At 40.1% G+C, this 18,712-nt stretch overlaps 1 protein-coding gene across 2 annotated transcripts in view; it reads right to left on the reverse strand.

Annotated features, from left to right (window-relative positions):
* Positions 1 to 18,712, reverse strand: part of Mdn1 (midasin AAA ATPase 1) — a 152,992-nt gene that overhangs the window by 24,604 nt on the left and 109,676 nt on the right. For both annotated transcript variants that reach the window (XM_015499360.2, XM_048808075.1), the window contains exons 64-83: positions 18,118 to 18,279; positions 17,631 to 17,904; positions 16,696 to 16,931; positions 16,207 to 16,302; positions 15,454 to 15,548; positions 14,896 to 15,017; positions 14,266 to 14,412; positions 13,066 to 13,175; positions 12,489 to 12,562; positions 11,819 to 12,017; positions 10,104 to 10,266; positions 8,094 to 8,240; positions 7,470 to 7,596; positions 6,066 to 6,171; positions 5,314 to 5,429; positions 3,829 to 4,314; positions 3,356 to 3,582; positions 2,651 to 2,806; positions 2,304 to 2,473; positions 1,412 to 1,573 (exon numbers count right to left, since the gene is read on the reverse strand). In XM_015499360.2, the coding sequence (XP_015354846.1) occupies positions 1,412 to 1,573; positions 2,304 to 2,473; positions 2,651 to 2,806; positions 3,356 to 3,582; positions 3,829 to 4,314; positions 5,314 to 5,429; positions 6,066 to 6,171; positions 7,470 to 7,596; positions 8,094 to 8,240; positions 10,104 to 10,266; positions 11,819 to 12,017; positions 12,489 to 12,562; positions 13,066 to 13,175; positions 14,266 to 14,412; positions 14,896 to 15,017; positions 15,454 to 15,548; positions 16,207 to 16,302; positions 16,696 to 16,931; positions 17,631 to 17,904; positions 18,118 to 18,279 (3,375 nt within the window). The remainder of the gene's footprint in view (positions 1 to 1,411; positions 1,574 to 2,303; positions 2,474 to 2,650; positions 2,807 to 3,355; positions 3,583 to 3,828; positions 4,315 to 5,313; positions 5,430 to 6,065; positions 6,172 to 7,469; positions 7,597 to 8,093; positions 8,241 to 10,103; positions 10,267 to 11,818; positions 12,018 to 12,488; positions 12,563 to 13,065; positions 13,176 to 14,265; positions 14,413 to 14,895; positions 15,018 to 15,453; positions 15,549 to 16,206; positions 16,303 to 16,695; positions 16,932 to 17,630; positions 17,905 to 18,117; positions 18,280 to 18,712) is intronic.

Here is an 18,712-nt window from a genome sequence, read left to right on the forward strand (position 1 = left end):
TTTCTTCTTCTTCTTCTTCTTCTTTTTTTTTTTTTGTTTTTTTGTTGTTACTGGGGGTTGGACCCAGGGACACTCTGACACTGAGCTATATTCCCAGTCCTTTTTATTTTTTATTTTGAGACAGGATCTCACCACGTTGCTGAGGCTAGTCTTGAACTGGCCATCCTCCTGTCACAAACTCTTTATTAAGTTGCTAGGATTATGGGAGTGCACCTTCACACACTGATTACTACTATCTTTTGCAGTGTTTTCTTCAAGAAGTGATGCAATGTAAGATTGGAGGGACAAACTTGAGGTTCAATAAATAACCTATCACTTCAAAGATAAATAATACGAGGCACTGGTTGCCTCCTACTTTTCAACTCTTTCCAGTATTTCAGAGACAAAGAATTTTTGAGTGTTTATAAAAGTCCAAACCCCATCCTTAGTTGTAAATTCATATCTTCTTCAAGTAAACTGTATTATACTTAGATTTGAAGAAAATCCCAGAATACTAAAGAGGAAACAAAACAAAACTCACTGGAAGGTGGTTCTCATAAAAAAATGCGTCCAAGTAAAGGAAAGTGGAGATGGTGGCACATGCCTGTAATCCCAGTGACTGGGGAGGCTAAGGCAAGTTCAAAGCCATCGTCAGCAATTTAGCAAAGCCCTAAGTAACTTAGCGAGAGCCTATCTCAAAACAAAAAGGGCTAGGGATGTAACTCAGTGGTTGAGCACCCCAGAGTTCATCCCCCAGTAACACCTCCCACCTCCCCCACAAAAACAAAAAGCGTATAAGTGTAGGCAAATATCACTTCACAAAAGAAGGAAATTATGGCCTGTAGGGGGTAAGTGACAAACTTAAGAGTCCCCAAACTGAACATTCATGACTACACCTTCTATAGCAATGCTATGTCTATTGGATTTCACCGTCTTCTGCCCAGAATCTATAATCTCCACAACATTGGTGCTCTTCATAGTCCTGGCTATGTAGTTGAATAAATGAGGTACTTCCTTATAAAAAGAAAAAAACCCTCCTCCTAATACCAAGAGCCCCTTTATCATCTATCTAGTCTAAAGCAAACCTAATAGTCTTAAAGATTCATCCCACAGGTGTTGTAGGTTAAGAGTTGCCTGAAGGCTTCAAATTGGGGCCCAGGAGGGAAGGCTGTGTTAATAGACAGCAGCAGGTTTTAGATAACCTGTGGAGTTGAGGGAATTCATCAGTGGAGGTTTGTAAGTTCCAAGATCTTAGTGGAAACAGGTTTAGTAAACAGGTGCCAGACAAAGGCCTACACTCTGTAGGAAGAGTAAATCAGCTCTTGCTATTTGTGTTGGTTCAAAATAAAAGCCTATCAAACCAAACACTCTGAAGGATACAGAATATTTGGGTCCCTGCTGCTCCATGGTGTTCCATGTGAATAGTCCTTACCTTCTGGGCGAGCTCTGTAAAGATCTGGGCAAGCACAGAGAGCAGTTTCGCAGTACTCCGGTGAGTTGCCAGAGACATGGTCAAGAAGAAGAGCACAAGGTCTGAGAAGCTGTACAGCATGGGCACTAGGCGCACCAACAAGCCACAGGCCTGGTTGAAGACCTGGTGACAAAGAGAAACCAAAAGGCCTGCTTACGCTGCTATTCCTTTGGGGAGATAAAAACTTTCTAGATCTAGATAGGAACAATGGTTTTATGGCTTTGTGAATGTGCTACATGTCACTGCTGGTGAGTCACACGTTTGCATACCTCCCACTCACAGCTCACTGAAATTTCTTCCTTGTTCACATAAACTCTCAAAAAGTATCCTTCAAATTCTCAGTTACTGCAGTGTCATTTACTTAAAAGTTGTTTTAAAATAAATTTTTATAAATAAATTCTACGAGGAAATCAAATGACACTAGAGGCAATACTGCAGAATAACTTACAATGTCCTACAATATAAGCTGCTTCTCTAGACTTATTACAGAGGCAACAACTTCTCTGCTGGCTTTTTGTGAAGGGAATGGTGTTTGCAGAAGATGGCTGTTAAATCTCACTGATGGTGGCAACATCCACCATTAGCAACAGATACCTGGGAGTACATGATTTGGATATGAAAGAATCTTAATCAATATTCTGGATTGTTAATTTCTGTACCTATGCATCTCACAATTGTAGCCCTTAGCAAGCAAACCCTAAGTTGTTATCAAAGCTTGTCAATGATATTTACATTTAAAATTATACCAAATTCTTAGTGGTTTTGGCACTGAGTCCTGCTTTGGGCCTCCCCCCCACTTTTCCTTTGCTCAGCCCATTCTGAAGAGCAAGAAGTATGTAAAGAAGCTGGTTACCGTGTGCTTTGATGTGGTTCCATCCTCACTGTATGATTTTAGCCTCTCCAATAGCTCAGAGATGGCAGAAATTATTTTCTGTACATGTAAAGTGCTCACACTGGCCCAGAAGTCATCTTCTAAGAGTTTTGTTAGATGTCCTGGGTGTAGTCTCTCAAAGCTTGCTCCCTCTTTCGTTCAGAGAAAATAACATGGCAAACAACAGAAAAGTAAATGCTTTTATCTCTATTCATAGACAGTCATCTATTTCTAATATTTATTCTTAACTATTTAGCCATACAGAATTACATTAAATACAAAAACTGAACCAATTATAAAAACTAATTTTTGCCTGACTTCAGACTTACCATCCTCTTCCTGTGGTCTTTTTTGGTCAAGACTTTCCTCTGCGTTTTCACTGTTTTTTTCTGCTAAGTTCTGGATGGCACAAAGAATGGCCCGGATGGCAGTTTCCATTTGTTCTGCAAAATCTTCAGTGAAGTTTTCATCCAACATTGGGTGTCCTAGTAAGTAGCACAATGCAAAACAAAAACCAATCACTAGCTTTGATACCTCTGAAAATCATCAACAATACTTTTATTATTTAACAAATGGCCACTTTGAGCACTTTCTATTTGGTGTACCACCATCGTGTCAAGCTGTGCTGGATGCAAGGTTTACACCAAGACACATTCCTTGCCTAGAAAAACCTACAAATTTATCATCTGATATTAAATGATTTTGCCAAAAATGCTAAAAATATGAAAGTAGCAGTTAAGATGGTGAGTATAAACACCAACTTTACTCGCAAGCTTTTCAACCTTAGAGAGAACTGTGATGGTCAGCATGTGCTGCCTTTCTACCTGTGTGCATCAAAGCACGCAACAGGATACCACCTAAAGACAAGGCATTCAAACAAGCGAGACAAAAAAGATTGAGAGCCAATTCTAACCATACTTCCTATCTTAGGACCCCGGACAGATATATTTAGAACAAAACATAACCCAGACTTAAATCTACAAGACATCATTCTATGTTGAATTTTCACTTCTTCCTTTCTGAATAATTCTCACCTCCATGGCTGCCTGAAGTGAGCAGATGTGTTTTCCAAGTAGTAAAGTCATCAACAGCTTTACTGATTTCTCTTCTTACATATTCCAGGCTTTCGACTAAACTCATTTGTGGTTCTGTTTGCTCAACCTCTATCCCTGGAATAATGAACAAGGACTCTAGGCTTTGCAAATGAGCTGATACTTGGGACAGGCAACTCAGCCCAGAAGAGCAAACTTCAAAATCTTTCCTGCAACAGAAATGCCACAATGTTGGAAGGAAGGGGCTACCCCCCGCCCACACCTCTCCTTCTAACCCACTAAAATGTATGCAGGATAAAACCCACTGTATCTGAAGGTTAGATATATACCACCAAGTGCCATGTAGATAAACTGAACAACAATGGACCCAAGCATAATTCTTTTCATAATTTTATCCTATGACTAAACTCTGAATAAGAACCTAAGCACCTAAGAATAAGGATAGACACACTCACCATGAATGAAAGAGGGTCTCACAAGACTGCTGTCTAATTTTGTCAACATTAGCTTTCACTGTTTTAATCGTTTTCAGCATTTCTGTTAACTTTGCAACTGACTGTTGCCAAAGCTCGTCTTGTTTCCGCATACGGCAACCAGAGGGTAGTTGACTTCCAGGTACTGGGGATGGGTAGCTTAGATAAAAGGGAATCAAGTCTGGAACTGCTCCGGACAGCTGTCCCTTGATGAGTTCTGGTTTTTCCAGGTGGATGTCAGTAGGCTGACCCTGGAATGGAGCATTTCCATGGCCTGCAGCTGGTCCTGCAGTAGGACAGCACTGGAGGAGCCAGGAAAGCTGCTCGAGCAGAATCTGGATCTGCATGGCCAGGTGCTGTAGCCGCTCTGTCCACTGCTGCATACTGTCCTGAGGTGGAAAGGCCACAGGGTAGACCAGAGGCCTTGTCAACCTGTTGTGAATCTCCTGTACACAGCAGAGAAGGTTCCTGTGCAGAAAAACCATAAGGAAAACACAATAGTATTTTCAACCACGTCACTGTGTTGTTTTTAATAATAAATTTGTATGCTTTAGACAAGCGTGGGCTTTTCCATGTAAATAAGAAGGGCTGTGTTGTAGCTCAGTGGTACAGCACTTGCCTATCATGTATAAGGCCCTGGGTTTGATTCTCAGCACCTCAAAAAAAAGAAAAAAAAAAATACCCTAGGTAAGTATGAAGTCTGCTAAAATGCCTCTTAGAGCATTTAAACACAAGGTTGGTCTTTCAGAAGAGGTATCAAAATTAATGGCTTGTTACCTGATTCTTACTTAGAGCCTTCTGAAAACCAACACAAAATCACATCACTGCAGGAATTTCAACTACTAATATCTAGTAAATGTATGACACTTTATGAAATAAATCCTAACAAATGGAGCAGAAAATAGATGAAGCCAAAGTGAAGCAAGTCTTTCAGCCAAGAATCCATTCAACAGATGACGACAGCCTTCCTAATTGTATTCATCTTTTAATTATGTGTTTCTATTGAGGAACATCCATATACGGCTCAGCAAATTGCCACTTGAGGATTCTCAAATGCTAACCATCAGAAACAGACTCGAATCTGATCACTGTCCATAGGTGATGATGTCCTAATTACAAACACAACCTTATCAGCCCAAAGGGATTTGGACTTTCAACAACCAACATCCTCATTCCAGACCCAAGTGTAGTTCACCTATGACAATTTTCTCTAACTCAGCCCTGAATGCATTTCCTAGGCCTCATTCTCTCAAAAGGTGTGGCCAGAGAAAGCAGGAAGAACGGGGCCATAGGAATACTGCCAAAACCAAGCTGCAGAGTCAAGAAAAAATCTGTCCTCTTACTGGGGTCTCACATTCATTTCACAGTTGAAAGCAGGTCTTATTCCCCTCACCACTTGCAGCTAGTGAGTTGTTGTACACATTTGCACTATGCTAATTTGCTATAACCCAACTTGTCAGCTGATACCTGAGAATAATCCACTGCTCAGTCAGAGTGGTCAGGGAGCGCCGCTGTTGGATGAGCATCTTCATCAAGTGTGCCGAGAACCCTTTACACCTCTCAATGTTGCCTAGGCCCATCTCCTGGCAGAAGGAGAAAGAAAAGCATGCGGGAGGTGTTGCTTTTAGAGCCAGGGAGGCTCTAAAAGAAAGCTATTGTTTTTTAAGAAAAACTCTCAGGGTAGAGACTCTTGTTTATATAAGCTGAGGATGTGCTGCATTCTAGAAGGACTACATGAATCTTTATGAGCCTTGATTCCCAGATTATGCTTCCACATATCATTGCTATTCCATCAATACGAACTACGATTAAGTGTTAAAGATTAAGATGGCACATGTGAAGTCTTTCTTCCATACTTTTCTTATTATATACTTGGTCCTGTTGGCAAATGCCTGTAATCCCAGCTACTCAGAAGGCTGAAGCAGAAGGATCACAAGTCTAATGCCAGCCTCAGCAACTTAGAGCCTGTTTCAAAATAAAAAGATCTGGGGTTGTAGCTCAGTGGTAGAGAACCTGGATGGCGGGCAGAGGCAGGTTTAGGGGGCATGACTTAGCACAAAATTATACTGATTTATTATATTTTGGGTTTAATGAGTTTTGCAAAAGCTCAGTTGCTTCCACTAATAGGCTGCTATCATTTACAAGGTCCGAGAATGCAACCCTGGGATGAATAGGAGCTTTCCCTAGACCCTTGCAATTCTCATACTCTATTATTCTACCTTGGCAGGAGTTGCAAGGGCTATGTTAAGCCTGGCATGCCTTGCAAGAGAGCGATAGAAATACTTCTGGCACCCATCCCAAGAAGACGAGATTTCTGTAAGCAGCCTGAAAAATAAATCAACAATTAATTACTTAATTAAAACCATAATCTCCCACCCCAGATCTTGAAGACTCAGAAATTTAATCTATTATTTGTCCACAATCAAAAGCAAATAGTCTATATAGATTTGTTATTAGGATTCACTCAGTCAGATATTCATTCTTCCTGTATATGAAGGATGTGTTTTATATTTAATACCAGAAGTATGATAGGTAAATCAATTTGATGACCATATGATTTCCTCAATGAAATCTTTAAAACTATCTTGTCAGTGGAGGTTGGGGGCCATAAATTCTGGTTTACAAGGGCTAGGTAGATAAAATCAATGATTAATGACAACAAAGCACGAAATGATACATGGCAGTGACAGCTGACCTCAATGTGGGGGTTGCTGAAGACTAAAGCAAACTAGAGAATACATGACTTAGCTCTAGCAAGCCCACATGGCAGATTATCTTAAAAAACTAAAAATCCAATGTTAGTATACAATTTCCTCTTTTTACAATGCTATGTTGCATTCAAATTTAAGCCTTAAGAGAGCCACTAAACAAACAAAACACATGCAAATCATCACTTACAACAAGGTTTGTGTGAATATTAACATACAAACATCTCTGTTTGCTGGGGCATGGTGGTACATGCCTATAATCCCAGCTGTTAGGGAGGTTGAGGCAGGAGTATCAGGAGTTGAAAGCCAGCCTCAGCAACTTAGTGAGGCCCTAAGCAACTTACTGAGACCTGTCTCAAAATAAAAGATAAAGGGCTAATGATGAGGCTTGGTGGTTAAGTGCCCCTGGGTAAGGAGGGAAGGAGGGAAAGCAAGCTCTGTTTTGTTTCAAAAGTTTACGGAATCTTATATTTGAGAATATATTAAAACTTGGATATATTAGAGGCAGTGAAAATTGTGGCCATTCTTTCACATTCGAATCAAATCAGCAGACCTCAGGAAAATCAAAGGACCAGAAAAAGAGAACAAGGGCTGGATGGGGTATAGCTCAGTGGTAGAACATGTGCTTTAGCCAAAACAACAATAAAAACCCCACAAACAAACAAAAAAAACAAAAACAAAACAGGAGAGGTAAATACAAAGAAGGGGAAAGAAAGCAGAAAATTTAACATTTACTGAATGTTCATCAGATGCCAGATCCTAAACCATGCACTTTGATGAGTGGTATCTTTCTTACTCTTTACAACAACTCTGCCAGACAGAGAGACATTATTGTCCTCGTATTGGCAAATGAGGACATGGAGGCTTGAATGACTTGGTCCATTTGTAATTAAACAAACAAACAAACAAACCAACCTAGAATCAGCCTCCTGAGTGCTGCTGACTATGGACAATGCACTCCGGAGATCTAATGGGTGAAGATGAAGCATCTCTTGAGGAGTTTTTGAACGGGCCCAGGCAAGACCTTTGCGATATGACAAACCTAGGAAACAGCATTCATTCAGTTAAGCAAAGAAACCCAGGGAGAACAGATATGCCCCCTTTATCTCTGCCACTCAAAGTCCTGTGAACAGCACCACCCAGAAGTTTATCAGAAACGCAAACTCAGGCCCTGCTCCACATCAACTGAAACAGGATCAGTGCCTATACTTTAACACGATTCTCCAGGTGACTTGTAAACTTAGTAATTACTAATTTGGGAAACACTGCTCTCTATTCTGTGTTGGAAAGATGGGTACTATACAATATATTATAAGAGATCTTACTATAAAACTGAAAACATCTGGGAATCAATGATTTGTGATAGGATTTTCCTGCATAAGCAACTAGAACTCTTGAATGACATTTTAAAACCTTACCCATCATTTTGTTTTCCAGACACTGTTTCAACTGCCTCCAGAATTCTTCCAAATCACCCATATGTGTTTTCTTCCCCCAAAAGCTGATTTTATTTCTTAGTATTTTTGGTGAGTACCTTACCAGTTTTTGCAAGGTGTTTAAAGAGGTCTGATAAAGCTCGCTGCTTCTGCATGAGAATATGCTTGGCTTCTGACTGCTGCTTCTCCTTTTCTGCAGAGGGCTCCACTTTTAAGCTCTGCAGCTCATTTACAGAAGAAATCACTTCACCTATGAGACAAAAAAAGAAAATTCTAGGGGCTTATTGTCAAGTTACTCAAAACCAAGGATATTTTGTGGCAATGAGGACTAGGTACCACTGACCTCTATTATCTAGGTACCTTACACGGTATCTAGATGGGCTATTATAGAAAATGGCCATGCTGCAAGTGGTGGTACATGTTTAGAGTCCTAGCTACTCAGAAGGCTGAGGCAGTGGGATCACTTAAGCCCACAGGTTTGAGACCATCCTAGGCAACACAGCTACCAATTGGCAAATGCTCAATATGTGTTTGAATGAAACTGGTCAAGATGCCTGGAAATAGAGGTAAAAAGAAAGAAAAGAAAAACAACACAGTATGTATTAAGTTCCTACTCTAAGCCAGTACTTGGTAAATGCTCTTGTATCCGCACAATTTCAGAAGCACTTATTTGCAGCATCCATTTTACAGACTTAAAGGCTCAAAGAGATCTGGTAATTTTCTAAAGGCCATTCATCCAATGAGTGGCTGAATCAGGATATCGGCTCTGGTCTACCCAACTCCAAAACTCAAATTCTTTATAGCACCACTGCCTTCCTGAATACACAAGGGCACCTATGACATGAGGATGCTGCCATTTTGCCACAGAATTATGCTCAGCTCCACAAAATTCCTGTGTGAAAGTCCTAACCCCTAATATCTCAGAATGTGACTATATTTGGATAGGGCCTTTAAAGATATAAGTAAAATGAGGGCACACCCTAACTTAATCCTACTAGAGTCCCCCAAAGAAGGGATTAGGACACAAAGAAAACAGATGAAGAATGACATGTGAGAACAGAGTGGGAAGGTGACCATCTGTAAGCAGAGAAGGTCTTAGAAGAAGAAATCAACTCTCCTGACATGTTGACCTTAGGCTTACGGATTTGTGACACAATAAATTTCTGCTGGTTAAGCCACTCAGCCTGTCATATACTGTTAAGGCTACTTTGGCAGATCTAATACAAGCAGTTATGAGATGAGGACAAATGCACACTTGGAGGGCTGGGCATCCAAGAGATGCACCTAGATCTGTGTTCCATTCACTCCCATCAACGGGCCCAGGGATAGGTCACTTTGAATGATAGTTAGCAGGCTATTATTCTATTTAAGCTGTTAAAACCAAGAGATCCCTCAACTTCAGATTGAGGGCTAATTAAAAGAAGGCTGGCCAGAGTTGGATAGGGATGAGGCAGGTGGTAAAGGCTCCCCAAAGCCAAAACTATCTATTAAGATATGGATTCCCCTCCCATCTACTGCTATATTAGACAACTGAACAGATTTTGGTTCTCTTATTCTTGTACTGCCCTGAGTAAGGACAGCTGGAAAAGAAACTACAACATTTCTCTGAAATGAAGAAAGCAAGAGGAAGACAGTGGATGAATTCTTCTTCTCATTTTATTCAAGGGAGAAATTTTGAGAGATGGGGATAGCTTAGGACTCTGGGAAACCCACCTCTGTGTCCCTTCACTCATGCCCGCAGCCAACAAGAACTAGCATAGATGGACTGTTATAGAAAATGGCCAGGCTGCAAATGGTGACACATGCTTAGAGTCCCAGCTACTTAGGAGGCTGAGGCAGGATGATCACTTAAACCCAAGGGTTTGAGACCATCCCAGGCAACACAGTTATCACTAGTTTACATCCAAAGATGACACGATGAAAATGAGAAGAGTTTGTGTGTTCTCAGTGGGCTCCTCTCTTTGGGCTCTACTAGCTTTTAGCCCACCACTTATTCAGTTAACTAATGCTATATAAGACATTAAAAAATAACACAGGTACCACATTTCCCAGCCCTCCTGGACCCCTGGGGAACTGAGAGCGAGCAGGTTCCACCTTGGCCTCTGGCACCCACCAGTGAACTGATCAAATCCCTCCACGAGCTGAGGCAGCGGACTCTCTTTCATGAATGTCAGGCATATCTTCCTCATTCGTTTCATGAGCTTTGGCAAGCGACGCAGAAGTTTTCCTTCTACAGAGAAAGGAGTAGCACCCTGTTGCTGTTCTGGAATTGTGGCCTATGAGAGAGTGTACAGGTTAGCCTCACTGCCAAGAATGACAGTAACAGTTTTAACTTGCATAGGTGCTAAATTTAAACAGTGCATATGTATACATCATGCCCCAACCCCCAGCTCAGCAAATATAAAGTTAACACCACCACAGAAGTCTCATGAGAATACATGTAGCACCAGAGTTAAAACAAGACATATACTATGAATATTTCAGGAATTGCATTACTGCTTTGCATTTGAGCACTGAAACACAAGGACACCCCCTACACCAAGCAAGACTTTCTATTCTAGTCACAAGGAGACTCTGGTTTTGATCTACAAATATGGAAGAATGAATAAATATAACTGTTGCCCTTATTAAGGTACTGAATTATGCCACATTGTTGTCTCTCAGACAAACAATCAAGGCAAAACTGGTCTACCACATTCTACTTCTCCTACCATCTACCCTGCCCTCCAATTTCTAAGCAACAGTTCAAATATGAGGAATTCAAATGTTAGATGAAGGGCCTCTATGCCCTGAGGAATATTTTTCTTTTTGTTTTTTTCCTGAAGAATCCATGCAATTCCTATGCTACTATCATTAGCGAATCAAAAGTTTTAACCAGAATGACAGAAGCAGATATATATAGTAAAAAGAAAAGAAATTTGAGTGCTATATGATAGCTATACAGCCATATGTGGCTTTCTGTAATGCTTTGGAACTATTACAATATTAAAATAGCTCAGTGAATGCAGCAGCAACCAAGACACAGTCCTTACCATCAAAGAGCTCATGGTCTACTAGGGGGATAAGAACTCCCAAATGATAGCAGATCAACATGAAAAATACAGAGCCAACCAAGTATAATAAAAAATATTCAGGAAAAAACTGTATCTGTACTGAATAAATTAATTAAAATAGCTCAGTGATCTCCATTACTAACTCTTTGAACATGGAAGTTTAAGTCCATCAAGAAGCCAAAAGAAATAACTCCCCTGAGGAAATGTTCCCCAATCCTGAAGCTCCAACACCAAGGGGAACAGCTGGAACCACCATCCTACAACAGACCTGCTCACTCAGGATCTGTCACATTTTCAGGAATTTTGCAAGCCAACTGTGGTGTTGGAAACCAGCCCTGGTAGAAATATATATATTTTTAGTTACACCTGGTAGAAATATTTATACCATAATAACCAGCAACCACTAAGAACCAGCAAGCTATTCACTGCATACATTCACCCCTGGGCAGCAGCTTCCTCAAGTGGCACCAAAGGCAGCCTCAATGGTATCTTCTTAAACTGATGCTCAAAATCTTCCCTTATAGGTAGATGAATGAAATGTTCTCAGAAAACCACAACAATTATTTCCCACAGGCTAACATTAAACTTTTAGCAGCAAGAACAATGTCTACTATCTTATCCTGCAGCAGAGTCAGGTAAACAAATATTAAACACAACCAAAGAACAGAACTTCAAAGGCATTTCCTTGTCTACTTCCCAGGTCACTACTTAGAAATAGAACAGATTCTATCTGACTGGTTGATGGAATAAGCACACAGTCCCACAAGCTAGTTACCTGGTCAGCTGCTGGCTGGGCTAACAGGGTCTCCCTCAGTGCCCTGTTCAGACTCTGGATAGGAGATGCCTCACTTGTGGCTTCATCTGTTGGACTGGGCAAACAGTCAGGCTTTTCCTCCTTGTCACTCTCCACCAAGGATGACCGGCAGGGTTCACTCAGGACAGCTTCAAATTTCTTCATGAATTTAAACAGGGTTCTGATCCCGGGTGGTAACAGAGATAAGACAAAAATTGATTGCAAAGTGAAATATTTTTAAAAATTTAAAATGCACCATAAGTATCTGTATCTTTTGTATACAATGATCTTAGATATTCACAATCGTTTTGTTTTTTTGTTTTTAAACAAACAAACAAACAAGAAATATAGCAAATTTGTCATGCCCCCCCCCCCTTTTTTAGAAGAAAGTATTGAAGCTAGGAATGGTGGGGTTGCTTTGCTCAAGATGAACAGTTAGTAGGTAACAGAAGGTCAGTCTCTCCAGACTACACAGCATACTTTCAATCAAGGCATACCCATTCTTCCTGCTCTGGCCAACTGGGCCAGGTATAGGAAAGCCACATAGGGGGTTTTTAGAAGTTCAAAGCCAGACCACAGTAATAATGTAGTCTTGCTATCTACCATACAAAATTATGAGTTTTAGTCGCCCTAGTTTTAAAATATAAATTACCTATGTGTCTTTTCCACAGATTGTTTAATGGACCAGAAGCTCACATCATTCCACTTTGATATCTTAACAAATTCCTGAAAGATAAATGAAGCTCAAGAAATGGTTTTATAAAGCTGGGTTATTCTGGTTTTTTCTCCCCCTTAGTTTGTCTGTTTACCAAAGACCAGTACCCACTCCACCTCAAATATAAGACTGTGTGTCAAGGAAGAAATAAAGCAAGTATAAAAGAGGAACCATGAATTTGTTTCAAAGCTATCAATAAGAGTGCTGCTACAATCAATAGGTCAGTTGGTATGTACTCTAACTTAGAAACTACTGGGCCAGTCATGTTCCTTTTGCCAGGGGTTGGTTCCACAACCTCTGAAAGCATCAAAGAGAGAGGGCCCTCACACATGTGGTCAGGTCACTAATGGGGCTACCATCACAAAATATCAGTCTTATTGTCCTACTTGCAGCATCACTTGCCTCTATTCCCTTTGGTCCTGGCCTCTGTTAAATGGACAAAAGAACAGAAATAAAGAAAAAGAATTTGATTGTTTTTCCCCCCAAAGATGATCATGAGAGTTGTTCATCTTACTTTAAGTTCTTTTTCTAGAGGGGAACGAAGTTCCACAATTTTGGCCTGGACCCGGTCAAAGAATTGCTGGTAATAATGGTACAAATTCCATAGAACACTACAAAGTGAATCTGAAAGAAATGAAAAGGAAACAACACACCACAATTGCTGCATGTGTTACGGGCACCACCTGTGGGTTTCACATTTCAGTGCAAGCCTTCCTCATTACTCTTTATGCCATGCAATTACAGCATACTGCACAGGCAGATTATCTAGGAAGCCTGTCTGAGCTTAGCAATTCGCAGAGATGGTAGGCTATAAACACTAATTTATTTTTCATTTCAGCTTACAGCAGACTTTTTTGGTCTTATTGCTCTTTAGTTCTTGAAGATAAGGTATGCAGAGAAGTTCTGCTAAAATCACTACTTCAAAACTTATCTGAATCTTCTTATAAAATCAATAGACACTACAACTGTTTTAAACGATGGCATATTAAGAGGTTCATCTCAATTGTTCACTCATGTACATCCTACACTCACTTCACAGTTTTGTCCTAAACCTGCTGTGGTCAAGGATAATAACTTATAGTAGCAATTTTATATGCAGTTCCTTGAAATTATGGCAGTATTCTCACTAGATCAAAGAGCATACTAGTGACCTGGATTAAGCACTGGCTTAGCAGGAAATAAACAGTATCCAGATAGATGGAAAGATGTACTGCTTGACACACAAGTTCCCAAGAACTTCATCTGGTAGGGGAGGGAATGTATGTATGTATGTATGTATATATGTATGTATTTCTTTTTTTTTTGTACTAGGGAATGAACCAGGGCTACTTTACCACTGAGCTACATCCCCAGTCCCCTTTCTATTATTTTAAGACAGGGTCTCACTTAGTTGCAAAGGCTGGTCTCAAAATTGCAATCCTTCCGTCTCAGCCTCCCCAAGTCACTAGGATTACAGGTGTGCCACTATGCCTGGCTCATCTGGCAATATGCTTCTGCCAGAGTTCACTAGTCAGTGCTTCATCTATAATCAACTGTACTTTGCTTTGACTATATCTGTATCTAGTGTGAATCATATTAAAATTAAACAGATAATTAGAAGTGCCTTGTTTAAAACCTGATGTACAAAAAACATAACTGTCTCATGTGGAGGATTCAAAGCCTAACCCATTTTAACAGTGCACTATAAAGGAAAAAAAAAAAAAAAAATCCTCACCCTTTCCTTCAACCTGTGGCATCAGCAAAACATGACAATGGAAAACCAGCAACATCTGAAGTCGCACATGGAACTCCCCCAGAGAGGATCCCTCAATAAATGCTTGTAACGTGCTGACCAGCAACATCAGAGTCATCTGTTTGTCATCTTTTGAGATTAGAAGAGGAAAACATGTGTTTTTAATAATCACACATTGTCCATAACATGCATGCAGTCTACCATGGGATATACAAAGGAATGGCCATTAGTAGGAACCCCAGTTAAAGCCACTTTGAAGCAAAGATCACAGCTAAATGTTGACTGCTTTGATAGTAACAGCTGCATACAAGGTATATGTTAAATGCACTCACAGCAACAGAATTGAATAATAAGGTTTTTTTTTTGTTTGTTTTGTTTTTAACTTGAACTTGAGCATGTTAACTACTACCTACCAAGAAGGCAACTTTCATTTTGAATCATGGACATGAAGAATACAGAATACCAAAATTTTTTATCATATACTGGTTCTCCAGATTTTGAACAAGTCACTTAAACCTCTGTGACTTATGGGAACAGGTAAATCCTATACTTTGCAGTACTCAATTTAGCTTGAAATCATTGAATGAGCAGGAAGTTCCTGCCAAGTATTACCTTCTTGTTCCTCTGTTTGTTCCTGCATGTGCTTCTCAAGCATCTGATAGATGGAGAACCAGTGCTTGGTGGATTTCTCAGTGTGGCGCTTCATGGTATTATCCAAACTCATGGACCAACAGCTGAAACATAAGAAAAAGAGGCCATGGAGACATTTAGGCAATCCATTTGAAAAATGTGAAATCACAGAAATTAAATCCTCATATTCTCACAAATGGAGATGGAAAAAACTACCCATTTTGCCGTCTCCAAGTATATGGCCTTAGGGGGACTACAAGCTGGCCTCAGAAATTTAGTGAGACTGTCTCAAAATGAAAACTAAAATGGAATAGGGATGTAGCTCACATAAAGTCTCCCTGGGTTCAAATCCCAGTACCACAAAAAAGAAAGATTAAAAAATAAGAATGGTCTTTTTAAGATCATTTTAATGTCCTGCTTTAAACTCAGTGATTAATGGCTGAAAAAGCAGATTCTAACTGCCATAACATAAACATTCCAAGAAACCCATCAATATATAATAGTGCTTAACAATTAATTTTAAGAGGGAGAGTCACTTACTTCAGCTCCAGTTTGCGCCACCGAATGATCATCTGACTGACCAAATCAAGATGTTTCCGCAAAGACAAAGCTCGACTTGCATTCTCCTCCCAGTCCTAAAGGGGTATATTAAAACAACAACAACAACAAAAAAGACAGAATGTACTATGCCCTTTATGCAGCCCCATGATCATGTATTCCCAATAACATTTCAGACTTTTCTTGAGAAACACTACAGGATCCTTGACAACTTTTACCACCAGCAGTGATGATTTTACAATCAGTGTATCCAGGTTCAAGTTTATGGTTGTGTGATAGAACTGCAGCTGTCATGTTGTAGAAGACCATAAAAAGCATAGGGTCTGTGGACTGATGTCTGAATTACTGTTGTAAGCTATCTGACCCTGAACAGAGTCAGTGACTATTTCTGTGAAATGGAGAGGCACCAGTCACCTCAGAGGCTGTGTAGGGACTGAGGAAGATGACCTATGTGAGCACTCAGCCAGACTGAAGGCTCACTGGACATTTCGGCAAAGTGAGAATTCAGTGCCAGGGGATACTAGGTCTCACTCCCCAAAAGAGGTTATGCATAGTCACCCCTACCACAGGGGCAACAGATTTACTGTACTGATCTCCACCCATAGTAGAAAAACCAAAGATGTTTATCTTTCTCCAAATCAAACTATGAACTCTTTGTTCCTCTAACAAAAAATCATGAGATAAAACGTTTGTCAGAATACCACAAATTAAAAGAAGAAAAAGAGGGAATCTTACCTGTGCCTTTGCCAGAAGAATCTCTAAGCCATTCAGAAACTTTGAGATAGGACTGGAAAGTGGGAAACTACGAATTCTGTCCATTACGACCAGCAGCTACAGAAAAAAAGATTTGGGTATCTCAGCAGAAATACCAGTGACTCCCATGATTGTATAATTATATCAAAATAGATTCTATTGTCATGTGTAACTAAAAAGAATCATAAAAAAAAAAACAAAAACAGTTATTCAGTCACAGGCTACTGAAGGGAGTTCTGACAGGAAGCTTCATTCCTTCATTCTCTATTTTGAAAGCACCTCTGAAAATTGTGGATGAAAATTTCCAGGACTGTGGATCCTGATCAAATAGCATCTCAATTATTGTTCTTTAAATCTTTGTTTATATGTTCAAGTGTGCGAGGGAATGCCCTTGGACATAGTAAGAGGCCACATTCCCAGGGCAGTTAAGGTCCTGTGGGCAGTTCATCCCTTCTTCACCAGCTGCCCTACCTGTTCAAGTGCAGGGTGTTCCGGCCAATCCTGCAGCAACTGACTGACGGCCTCTGAGAAACCCCGAAGCAAAGGCTGACACTGTCTTGCTTCTGATACGTTGGGGTGCTGGTAGAAATCATAGGGCCCATCAGGTTTCACCATTAGGTCTGAGGCTGTCTCCTCAAAGAGTGTGTTATGGGAAAGGGCACAGGCCAAAAGTTGGCTGCCCAAAAGTCGGTCATTCAGTTCAACTCCTGTGAAGGTAACATCATTATGGTGAAGTCAGAGAACTCAGGTAATTTATCAAAATTACAAAGATGTCAGAAACAATCAACTAATTGGGTGGGACTAGTAAAACAGGTATTCTAATGCTATTCTCTCCTAAAGCAACACTGGCCTAGATGAGTGACCTTATTAGCACAGTAGCTACCACAAGCTTCCAGGTTTTGTGGAAGTAAGATGCTTATCTATAAACAAAAATATTTGACTGAATGCATTCAAATTCAGTTCCTTTAGCAATTCTAGATCAGTAGAGAAGTTAAAGCCTTCTTCCTACTTGCATGGGACAATTCTTGAGGTCACACTGGAAACTGCATCAAAAACAACCATCACATTAGATTTTGACAGTTTGAGTTCCCAGATTGCTCCCAAGAATACCTGACTAGAAAGCATTAAGTCTATGACAGGGAAGTGGAAATAATGCTGAGGAAAAAAGACTACATAAATAAACTAAGTTCCTATCTTTCATCCCAAAGGATTCAAACAATAAAAATCCATCTTATTGCAGAATTTTTAATCACTTTTTAAAATTAGTAAAATTATTTAAGCAAAGGAAACTATTGATAAAGAATTAAATAAAAACGGTGAATTTATGATTTTAATTATTCAAGAAGTAGGGATTCCATTTATTCATTTTGATTTCCCAAGGGTAAAGCAAAAGTAATTGGCCATACCCATCAGCGGGTAGAAGTGTGTCACAAGAGAAGCCCCAGTCTGATAGCAAGATGCAAACAAGCTGAGGTAGTGCTTTGCCTCATGTGGTGGCACAGCCTGCTGGTACCACAGGGACCTAGCAAAGTTGAGGCACAACTGCTGGTGTATCAACATTACTGCCTGCATTGAACTCTGGGAGAGGGCAGCTGGGTCTGTGGCTGTATCCTCTTCTTGTCCATCTAAAGTTCCTTTTTTCTCCTCAAGTGTTGGCTCTATCAAAATATCTGCGAAGTCCTGTAAACAATATTAAAACAATTATAAACTTAAAAATCAGAATCTGGTTGTAATCAGTCTAGAACAAAGAGGAAGAAAGAGGCATGAATCATGAAGAAAATGAAGACTTACACGCACTGAAATATATTACAAAGACTACAGAGCCATTCAGAGGGAATGTATGGGGAACCAGGGGAATTCATTTCCAAACAAATCCTGACACCAGCACCCTACCTTTTCATGCAGTGGAAACTGTTTTCTGAACTCCTGTTCTTCCTCTTCTTCCTCGCTTAGGGTGGTCCTAGAGTTCTTGCTCTTGAATTTGTACAGGCTATTTTCCTGTTCTGCCTTCTCTTGGGCTATGCGTTCCTGCTCATCCCACTCATTGATAATCTCCTGGAAAGACACATGGGTAGAGTGCACTTGAAATGAGCATAGGCATGATTTGCTGTCTTAGTTTCTCATGAAAGAAACTACCATGGCTCAAAAATGAACAAAAGCCAATATCTACGAAATTAAACTTGATCAAACTCTTCAGTAAATAGTTTCCTGAAAATTTCCCTTTATTATGCCGCTAAAATTTCAAATGTGCTGCAATGGAATTATTAGGAACTTCCTGTGTCAGGGATTAGCAGTATTTTGTACCAAGGTTATTGTTTTACTTAGCTTTTTCCCTGCTGTGAATAAAAGGACTCAACCAGAATAACTGTAGAGGAGGAAAAGTTCATTTGAGGGATCTCAGTCCAGAGAAGGATGGAGCCATTCCTCGGGGCTTGAGGTGAGGCAGAAGAGTATAGCAGAGGGAAGCAGCTTACATGATGATCAGGAG

This window comes from Marmota marmota, unplaced genomic scaffold, assembly GCF_001458135.2.
Source record: "Marmota marmota marmota unplaced genomic scaffold, marMar, whole genome shotgun sequence".
NCBI lineage: Eukaryota > Metazoa > Chordata > Mammalia > Rodentia > Sciuridae > Marmota > Marmota marmota.